Below are 11,529 nucleotides of genomic sequence, written 5' to 3'. Positions count from 1 at the left end.
AGGGGTGGGGGTGGGGTGGGGGTTAAATTTTACTTGTATCAGGTATTTATATTAAATTTATCATATGATTTAATGAGATGAAAACTTAATTACGAGTTGAGTTATATATTATGCATTTATTAATTTAATATAAATATCTGATAATATATGTGACATAATTAATATAGTGTTTACTCAGATATATATTGAAATAGGGTTAGAACGACTAACTTAACCTTAGAAATTTATAAATAATGACCTCGTTTTTTCTATTCCTCTCTACTTAAATACTAGACAAAGTTCGTTTGATATATAACTTAACTTGTAACATAAGTCTCAAATATATTAACATTTGCCAATTGTGCTAAACCCTAATGGGGTGGGGTGTATCTAACTAATTTGATGGATATGCGAAATAATTGAGGTACAAACAAGGTAACACGAATATCAGAATCATCTAAAAACATATCTATTAAATTGAAAGATTTTAGAAATGTGATAGGTCTCAAGCTCGCGTTCGATCACAGTTTTTTTGAAAAAATTATTTTAAAATATTTGTTTCTCCATGAAATTTAATCAGGTTTTGAATATCTAGTCAGACTTCCACATACAGAACTTCAATCTTTCACCAAAACATCCAAATACAATTTCAAAAAAAGATAAACTCAAATTTTCAAATTTCAAGTTTCAACTTCAGAATCATACGATCTCCGAATCTTTTGCTTAGCTTAACTTGTTGGGAACTAAAAGAGGTGTGGGGTTTTATTAGTGTCAATCAATGTCTAGCCCATGCCCAAATAACACAGCACAAAGCTAACACTATTGGCTTCATTATGTTTGTTTAATAAGACAGATAGTCACACTGTGTTTGGAATAGACATATACAAACTCACAAGGCACAAGGGATTTCTCTTTCAATGTCCTTAAATTGTCTCTTTAACCCTCTTTTCCCCCTCTTCTTTCTCACTTCCTATAACACCTAATTCCCTCATAGACTTATAGTGAGTACCTACCAACACATAAATTTTAAGGATAGGACAACTTTGCTCATCAAACATACAAACAAACAAACTAAGAAGTTTCACTAAAAGGGTGTTTGAGGAAGGGTAAAAAGTCTCTTCATTCTTGATAAGAAGTCTCGAGTTTAAATCTTGTAATGAAGTAAAGATCTCTCCATTCTTCACCAGAAGTCTCGAGTTCAAATCTTGAAATAAAAACTTTTCTTTCTTGGAGGTAGGAGCAAATAAGTGTTTCATGTAATGGTGTGTAGTGGAATGACAACGAAGAAGTCTCGAGTTCGAATCATGAGGTTTTCTTTGGTAAGGAGTAATAGACCTTTTTTATTTAGTAGAAAGTGTTTAAAGTTTTGAACTTTTTATCGACATGAATCTGAATTAGTTAGAAAATGAAGTAATATGACATATAGTACTATATAAATTGCTTAGATTTTTCAAAAATGTTATCGAATACTCTTCTTTCGAAAAATTTAAGACGACATTTTTAAAGAGTCCGAGCGAGTAATGATAGTACCTATACACCATTTATCAACCCTATGTTTTTAACCTTTCTTGGTTCATGTGACACCCAAAAAAATGCACCAAAAAGACAAAATCAAACACCTTTTTATGTTTTTTGTAAATGGGATTCTTTAAAAATCTCATTTTTTTTTTCTGTAGGACTGATTTTGGTGCTGACAAAATTTGGTGGAAAATTATCAAACAGTTGGTGTGCAATGAAGGTTCTTGTTGATTTTGGTTCTGTAGATTTCAAGAAAATGTCAGAAATGCAAATGCAAGAAAATACTTACTTTGTGGGGTTCAAAGTTGGATTTTTTCTGCTTGAAATGGATTTTTCCGGCAGTTTTTTCATCAGTTCTTGATTTTCCGGTGGATTGACGGTGGTGATATTGGCGGGGACGGCTCAATCTTTTCTCTCTGAAAAAATGGTACTTTTGTATATCATTTTGATCTTAATTTTCATTTTATTTTTCTACAATTAATTTTGGTTTTTTTATTTTTAATGTTATTTTTGTTGTAGAAAATTTGGAATTAATTGTATTATTAGTATTATCTTTTGGAAGAAAGAAAAATACAATTATATAGGATTTATGCATATTATTACTTGATTTAATTGCTAAATAATAATCTTGTTTTTGTCCCAAATATGAGATTGATATAATAATTAAAGATAATTAAAAAATATATGAAAAAATAGTTTAGTTATCTTTATGTTATTTTTAAGTCGAGTATTTATTAAAAATAGTTTAGTTATCTTTTCATATTAAGAGTATCGTTATATTTTACTCTTTACTAATTTTACTATGAAATATATTGTTATTGTAATTGTAAAGTAGATTAATATCAAAACGTTTATCTAATTCTTGAAATTTGAAATGTAAATGGAGAAAATATTTTGAATTATTTGTTTCATGTATAAAAAGGGAAATTTGAAACATTAATTTTTATGTTGAATAGTTAATTATTTTTTATTTTTTGAAATTTGGATTTTTGGTATGTGGGGTAGTTAAACAGTGAGATGATGACATAACAAAAGCTAGTAGGTGAAATTACTAGGTTTGCATTATGCTAGAATAGGACTATATATTAGTAGAAATTTGGGTAAAAAGTTATTAATATTTAACGCGTATATATCGATTCAATAAATATATGATATGTGTTTTCGTATTACTAAAGATAGTTAGTCGATACATATTTGTTTGAATTAATTGTGATAAAATTAACCTAATTTGATGTAAATATCATACATTTATTACTCGTGTCTGATTAAACGATGTGAAGTATGACATAGAAATTAGTAATAATAGTAAAAAGAATTTTTATTTTATTTTTTTTAAAAAAAAGTTGTTTAATAGTTTAAATGATCATATCATATCCATACATTGATTGTATTTTATTTATTTATTTTTTTGTTCAAAATTGTTATATTTTTTTTAAAATTTTGCATTTTTGTTTTCTTCTATGCACGTGAATTTTGGGAGTGATTTTGTTTTATTTGTATTTTTATGGGGGCCTAAATTGAGTAAGAATTTTCCATGAAATGGTTGATATTTTGGACCTATTGTGATCTTGAAATATAGTTTTGGAACCTATTGTGATCTTGAAATATAATTTTGGGTGACTAAATTTTGTTTTTTCACTCTCAAAAACACCCTTTGCTTGATCTATCTCCGTCTCACGCATCTAACCAGCTCACGTGATTGATCAGTCACGTTAACTAGATCAAAAGAATAATTTAGTGTCTTTCATATTGAATCGTTGATATAACGCATTATATTATAATCAAACATTTTCATTGTGCTATCAGGTTCAATATTAACATTGTTTTATGTGACATTAGGTTCTAGTAGTGTATTTTTGACGGAGCAATAGTAATATCGTCTTTATGTATCGTATAGATCACGAGTTCAAATCATGAACTCAGTCCTCATATTACGAAAAATTTGGGTGCGACTCTTTTCTAAATTATGTGAAAGGAGATAAAAATAATTATTTTTTTAATATAATTGAAGAGTAAATATGAACTATTTTTACCGTCCTTATTTGTCAGTATTAGACAGGCCAGAATTTTATTTACTGTTGGATATATAAACCAAAATATTTCCACCTGAATGTAAAACTGTAAAATTGTTTTTAACAATAAAAATAAATTATTGTTCAATAAACTTCCAAATTTGCAGTCTGAACATTTAAAATAAAATAAAATATCTTACAATGTATTATCCTCTTCTTTCTTTTTCTTTTTTTGGGTCCCATTTTCTGGCAAAGATTTAACTAAATCTGCATTTCTTTTTTTTTTTTTAAAGAAAAGAATATAATTAAAAATCCATTGCAATTTCCTTCCAAAAAAAATATAGTAATAGTAATAAAATGTGAAAATATTACTACTATCTATAGATTCTTGAACAATAATTAACTTTTTTCGTAAATTCTAAACTCTAAAATCTTGAAATTCCAATGATTAAAAATAAATAAGTATGGATGAAAAAAACGTTTAAACTTGTTATTAAGTAACTCATTCGAGGTTAAATGAGAATATTATGAAGAAAAAAAAAAGGAATTCATTCAGAAATAACATAACTGCGTGATAAATATTGATTATTTATCGACGCCATCGAAAAATACCATAGTTATTTTACAATTTGAAGAGTAAAAATCTTTGGTAAAATAATCACTTCTTTTTCTCTATATATATTATTTAAATATATCATATTTTTTCTTTGTCTTGTGTTTACCTACATTATCATACTAGTTTTGTCTATCTTGCTATTTTAATGTTACTTTTTTTTTAAGCATATTTTGATAATACATCGTCTGAGAGTTTATCGAAAATAATCTCTCTATATAATAAAAGTATGAACAAAGTAATGCATATATCTTATTCTTCTTATAGCCTACTCATATCGACTGCAACTCCGTCCTACCGAAGTACAGTCTGATCAGACACTTGCTCTTTCCTACTTTTGACAGAAGAATAAGAGCACAAGTCCTCCCTATATATATATATATATATATATAATTAGGTCATTGGGAACTTTTTTAGGTCAAACACCTAGAAATATGATTTCTTTGCCAATTAGAGATTAATCATCACAATGAGAAAGTCCACTCAAGTATCAAACCACAACTTGCACTAGACCATAATTATATAGTTCACATGTCAAAATAGTTTCAACATCATCAAATAATTGATGAATGATAGTATACCATCAAGAGTGGTGGAGGAATGAACATAATTTTTCGATCTTCTTAATTAAAGATTTCAAATTTCAAATTTTATTTTATTATATTATATTTATCGTAGAACACTAAGGCTCGACTAATATAATAAAAAGTAGGCAAGGACAGTTATGTTATATATCATTCTAAACAATATTGATAGGGTCTAGAAAAAATAGATGTACGCAGACCTTATTCCGACTCCAAAGAGATAAAAGAGGTTGTTTTCAACAAACATACTAGTATTTTAACATTTTGAGATCTTTAGATTCGTAAAATCATTTTAAATATTTTAAAGAATGTAACGTCTTTGATGGTATTAAAAGGTTGATCAAATTTTCAATAACTCAACAACTCCAATTTCAAGAGTAATAATAATATTGTGATTTCTGTTTTGAGTTCTTCCATAAAAAATTATTTAGTACTCTGCTTAAAAATAAATAAAAAAATTTCCTTATCAAAAATAAATATATTTTGGAAACCAAAAGAATATTGTTGCAGATATCTAATGAAATTTGCCTTTGTACTCATTTAACAGAACTAATTTGTACTCATTCTGTCATATCGCCATTTTTTTAATTAAAAGAAAACCATAAAAAAACAGCAAAATAATAATTAAAAAAAAAAGTACAAGCTTAAAGAGATGGTAGAGATTTCCTATTTATTTTGTAGTTTATGGTTTTCATTTTATTTATTTTTCTGTTTACTTCATAGAGAAAAGACCAAAAAGTAAAGTAGTTTTAGATAACATCCATAGTAAAATACTTTTTCTTAGTACTTATTCCGACCAACACAAGTATCGGATAATTCTATCTGTCAAAGCTTCGGCAGATGGAAGACATAGTAGCTAGTATTATCTTCCCTCGGCGGGTACTTCAATCTAAGACTTCGTAGTTATCAACTCAACCATCCTATTTTTCTACTTATACTTGTGTTACATCTTCATTTATCTAAGTTACGTAGATTGTTCTGATTTTAGACTAACCAAATATCTATCGTAATGAAATCACAACTGCTAGCCTTTGGGTGTGCATCGGATAAATCTTGCTTTAGTTTAATAGCCCGCAAACCACTCAAGAGAGGTAAATTGTGCTTTATAGTTTTACCTTTCCTCAATAACCTTGAAAATACGAACAGAAGTCATAACATCATAGTTAATAAATCCACAGCATTTATGCTATGCTATTTGCACACTTGTACTTGCCTTAAACAACATACCAAGTGACATCCTACAAGTGGGGTATGGGAAGGGCGGGAAGGTAGAGTGTACGCAAACCCTTATCCCTATGAGGTAGATAGGTTGTTTCTGAAAGACCCTCGGCTCAAGTGTAGCATATCAAGGTTGCACTTGCCTTAAACATGTCATGAATTTTCTTTCAAACAAAGCAAGTCCAGAGTTATAACTGAAAATTTTACCTACTTCACAAATTGTGCTTTCAACAATCTTGCCTATTGCAAAGATATGAAGCACACGAGCATCGTCGTCACATTCAATACTGGAAACAACAAGATAAAATGGAAATAGTGAAGTTTATTAGCCACCAAGTCATGAACATGAAATCTCAAGGAAATCAATTTCAGAGAAAACCATGCTCGATCGATACTCATCCTTTGGTAGCTTCTTGTGTGTATGGTGAAAGTGAAATGAAAAGGACAAACCAAACATAACAGTTATTAAGAGCCTATACTCAACAGGCTTCAGTGGTTAATTAGGCTCGCCCCATCAAGATGGGGGAGGGCAGCTAGGGTGGAAAAAGAATCATAGTTCACCATCATTTTCTTTAGTTATACCGGGAAATCCATCTGGAGTCCACCTTTAGGACCCGTTTGAGCTAACCACAAGGCCACAACTTTCGAACCTCAAGCATGATGGGGCCGTCCCTCTACTCTTCTCCACTTAAATAGTGGAGTTAGTTCACTTGGCATGGAGCTCGACTTGTAACCTAAGACACAAGTCCCTCAATCTTTGCCAAATGAACTGAACTCCCACGGAAGGTGTGGGGGTGAGGGTGATATAGTCCAATTATAGTGCAATACTTCATGTTTTCCTTCCTAGTGACATTAAGATTCAGAAACAGCATATAAGCTCACTTACACTAGCAGGACCACCAATTAGCAGAACAACAAAATATCCCGTGGCCAGTGCAATACCACTAGTAGTGTGTGTGCATACCTTACCCCTTACCTTGGGAGGTAGAGAGGTTGTTTCAGATTAGACCCTCAGCTCAAGGAAGACTACCAACCAGGCAGAACTCTGCCAGATAATAAAAATGTCCTTGCCCAGCATATATAATCTACTGAAAATGGCATGCAATTATCTATTTAAATTAACGTAATTATAACATGTCACTAAAATTAGAGTTACTGTTAAGTTACAAGTGATCAGCGACAAAGTTTTGAGCAATTACTAGGAGTATCAGCTAGTTAATTCATAGGAAAGAAATGTTATCAGGTAGGAACTAAAATGACGAATCAACAAGCATTGCTTATACCCCACATCCAAGCCATATTTCTGGAAGCTTCCTGTGTCATGTCAAAGAACTCTTTGTGGTTTCCTTTTTCGTCTTCTGTCTGCACAACAGTGACACATAATGATTGGGAGAGGCTATTTTCTCCCTATAATGCGCATGTGTACAGATGACAAACTGAATTGCGCATTTTCTCCCATTTTATCAATATCCATAGGCTTCTCGTGTTTTGGGTTTCTATATTATAAAAAAGTATCTAGATGATAAATGAATAATTTGAATATTTATCTATCACAAATTGAAATTGTTACATCCCGGTATTCTTCATATTAATATTGCCTCAAAACCAGCAAGTCTACAGACATTGGAGAGGACAATTGTAGTTGAAGCAAACACCACAGAAGTTGGTGTTCCTTAGATGTATAACCTACTTTTGTTCAAGAAACCTTGTGGGACCAGCAGATATACTTGGAAGACGTCCATTTGAAAGAACTGAACAGATATATAAAGATGTTCATAAATGAATCCAGGTATCCTATCGATAATTATGATCTTTATGCAGAAAAGGTTACCTTTCATGTCCTCAAGTAACATTAAGAGTCTAAACAAGCGAAAACATACAGATTTCAGAAAATGATTGTGGAGTTAAGACTGCAGCATATACGCAACAGCATATAAGCTCCCTGCAGACCGGCTAGTAGGAACCTTCGGCAGAGCAGAACCAAACATAACAAGTCTAGACTCTAGGCCCGGCAATCAATATGCTGGAAGTTGCATGCAATCGTCTGTTCTGATTTAACCTAAGCACAGTATACCTCCCAGCACAACTACTAAACTTCTTACAATAATAGTTTTTTTCCTATAAACCTTATTCTTCTTCTTTTCTTTTGAGGAAGGTCAGATATTATTGATGAACAAAAAGCATTAAGAAACTATAGCATTTTATGATAGTGATTCTTTAGTAAGTATCTAACATAACATTTAGGTTGTAGTAGGTTTTTAAGTTCCGGGTGAACAGGCTACAAAAGTAAAGTTTCTATGGTTATTAGTGTAGCTCTCAGCTATCTCAGAGGAAAGGACTTGGTATGTTATACATCTCATATTAGAACCCCCAGAAAAGGCAAAAAAAAGAAGCTAAAAACCGTCTGTCTCTTTTGTCATATATATGATATGGCGGCCTTCTTAAGCAGGAGGTGATCCACTAGCAGTTGTAGTTTTCTTGACATATCAAGTTAAGAGGGCGAAGCTCCTAGCAATGGAAGGAAAGCGGACTGGGTAAGTGGGCTCCTTTCACCTGACTGGTAATTAGGAGTGATCTTTTTTTTTTTGCATACGTCTATACTGTTTATCTCTTTCGACTAGGAGGATTGGCATTTGGCCAAAGATGTAATCTATCTCTTTTCTTGGCTGTATTATAGCTTCATTTTTATTTAGCGAGGAACTGTGTCATTCAGCATCGAATAATCAAAGCTGAAAGCGTTAGGCATCTTTGGAGCACGTTCAGCTTCCAAAATTCCTCGAGTTACTCTACGACATTATCACATAAGGAAAACATGGTTATCAGAACAGAAATTTAAATTATGACATCAGCTCTGATTTTTTAGATTCAAATAGAAACCCCTCACTCCATTTACAGGTATTGCTTGCAACCCCACATCCCAAGATCTAAACTACTGGAAACTTCATGTGTCAATGTCAAGAATTCTTTATGGTTACTCTATATCATTTCCTTTCAGCACAAAAAGTGACAAATTATATGGAAGCAGATAATTTTTTTCTCTCACTGTAGTACACATGAGTGCACATAACCTGTTGAATTCCATGACTTACAAAGACTAACAGAAGGGAGTATGTGGTACGTGGGAGGTAGCAAGTACCACATGGAATAAGTCAAGGTGTTGCGATGGCCCGGGCACCACGATTTTATAAATAAAGAAAAACATAAAAGGAGTACCATAAGCTTTTTCTAAATGAATGAAATTACCGTTTGAAGATTCAAAACATTACATTTAGGGACAAGGAAAAAGCTAATATTTCTATATTGAGATGGGTTCCTTATGTGGTTCAAAAGAAACTCCTATTTTGTTACTATCCTCGAAAACAAAAACAAGAAACTCCTATTTTGTTAAATAGCTACTCCATTTTACCAAGATGACAAAAAGGTCCTCTCTTTGAACCTTATTTACCATTGTCAACTAGTTGATCACCAACCAGAAAGTAAGGTCAGCACCAATCGTGTTCGGACAACAAAGCTCAATACAAACTGATCCATGTTTTTAAACATTTCAGAATGAACTCTTGCAATATTGAACATGAACTCCTGAGAGTGGCAGAACGAATAAAATTGGATCGGCAAAAGTGATTAACATAATAAACATAGTACAAAATCAGTGCAACAGAGAATCAATATTTCAATTAAGCTTCAATATTGAACATGAATTCCTGAGAGTAGCAGATCAAATAAAAATTGGATCTTTGGCAAAAATAATTAACATAAACATAGTACATAATCAGTACAACAGAGAATCAATATTTCAATTAAGCTTATTATAATCTTTCAACAATCTGACAAACAAAAATAACAATCTCATATCTTGTAAACATTCAATAATCACCTGAACTATTGCTTGCCATAATTCTCCAAGTACCATTTGTAGGTATCAACAAGACCATCCCGGAGCGAAATCTTTGGTGTCCAGCCTAATCCAACAAGCTTTGAAGTATCCATAAGCTTCCTTGGTGTCCCATCCGGCTTAGTCGAATCCCAAACCAACTCCCCTTTAAACCCCACAACTTCCTTCACCAATTCAGCTAACTCCTTAATACTCACTTCCTTCCCACTCCCCACATTAACATGTTCTAAATCACTATAATTCTCCAACAAAAACACAACTGCATCAGCTAAATCATCGACATGTAAAAATTCCCTTAAAGGAGAACCAGTACCCCACACAACAACTTTATCAAGATTGTTAACTTTTGCTTCATGAAATCTACGTAACAAAGCAGGCAAAACATGAGAATTCTCAGGATGGAAATTATCATTCGTACCATATAAATTCGTAGGCATTGCTGAAATTGCATCAAAGTTATGCTGCAATCTATAAGCTTGACACATTTTAATACCAGCAATTTTCGCTATTGCATACCATTCATTTGTAGGTTCCAAAGGAGCAGTTAAAAGTGCATTTTCAGGAATTGGTTGAGGAGCAAATTTAGGGTAAATACATGAAGAACCAAGGAACAGAAGCTTCTGAACTTTGTGATTGAAGGATGAAACGATAACGTTCGTTTGGATTTGCAGATTTATAGTGATGAAATCAGCTGGATAAGTATTGTTTGCGTGTATGCCGCCGACTTTCGCGGCTGCGAGGATGACGTATTGAGGTTTCTCGTCGGCGAAGAAGGATTCGACGGCGGATTGGTTAGTGAGGTCGAGATCGGAATGTGTACGGAGGATGAGATTTGTGCAGCCTAATTGGTAAAGTTTCCGAACCACGGCGGATCCGACGAGTCCACGGTGGCCGGCGACGAAGATCTTAGCGGAAGTATCTATCGGCATTTTTAGCGTGTGTGGTGGACTCAAAATTTCTGCGTGAAATGAGATATATAAATAAATTAATTAGCATAATAATTATGATATTCGAATCAATTATCATATAATCCGATTAAATATTATATATATGTAACTTTATACAAGAATATTTTTATTTTTTGCTTTTACAGGTGAGTCATGTACTCCCCTTTAACGTTAGTTCGATTAATTACGATAAATATATTATTTTTCTTTAATTATTCTTCGATTAATTATATCTGATACGACTCATCTTTCACCAGATACGTATATAAGGAACTTTAACAAGAATATTTTTATTTTTTGCTTTTTAGGTGAGTCATGTACTGATTATATATTCCCCTTAATGATAGCTTGATTAATTATAATATATATGTTATTTTTCTCTAAATATTCTTCAATTAATTATATTTTATAAAAGAATATTTCCATTCTTTGCTTTACAAGTGAGTCATGTACAGATCATATATTCTCTTCTTAATATTCTTGAAATTGTACATAAAGAATTTACAAAATAAATTCCTTTATAGAATAATGCTAGTTATTTTTACTATATTTAGTTGATTAAGTGTACATTCCAAATTATTGAATGTAATAATTGAGTAATTTAAGATTAATATTTATTTGATTGTGAATGCTAAGTAGTACATTCATATTTTGCTAGGGATAGGATGGGAGTCTACGAAAATTCAATGAGTATTGCACAGATTCTATAATTATATCGAGAAATTCATTGAACTTCAACTATTTAAGAAGAAATAGAAGTTCAACA

The 11,529-nt window shown here is 31.8% G+C and overlaps 1 protein-coding gene and 1 long non-coding RNA gene across 2 annotated transcripts; one reads left to right on the top strand and one right to left on the bottom strand.

The window, feature by feature from the left end:
• Window positions 1-191: 191 nt before the first annotated feature.
• LOC107024569 lies at window positions 192-2,141 on the top strand. Its single transcript, XR_001457369.2, has 2 exons — window positions 192-1,298; window positions 1,656-2,141. It is a non-coding gene; the product is annotated as an uncharacterized LOC107024569 (long non-coding RNA).
• Window positions 2,142-9,632: 7,491 nt separating this feature from the next.
• LOC107024001 (putative GDP-L-fucose synthase 2) lies at window positions 9,633-10,797 on the bottom strand. Its single transcript, XM_015224872.2, has one exon. The coding sequence runs from the start codon at window positions 10,743-10,745 to the stop codon at window positions 9,804-9,806; it is 942 nt and encodes a 313-aa protein (XP_015080358.1). The 5' UTR covers window positions 10,746-10,797; the 3' UTR covers window positions 9,633-9,803.
• Window positions 10,798-11,529: the final 732 nt, after the last annotated feature.

The sequence above is a fragment of the Solanum pennellii genome, chromosome 7 (assembly GCF_001406875.1).
Source record: "Solanum pennellii chromosome 7, SPENNV200".
Classification (NCBI taxonomy): domain Eukaryota; kingdom Viridiplantae; phylum Streptophyta; class Magnoliopsida; order Solanales; family Solanaceae; genus Solanum; species Solanum pennellii.
Note: the sequence above shows the minus strand (reverse complement) of the source record. Positions and strands in the feature narration are given on the sequence as shown.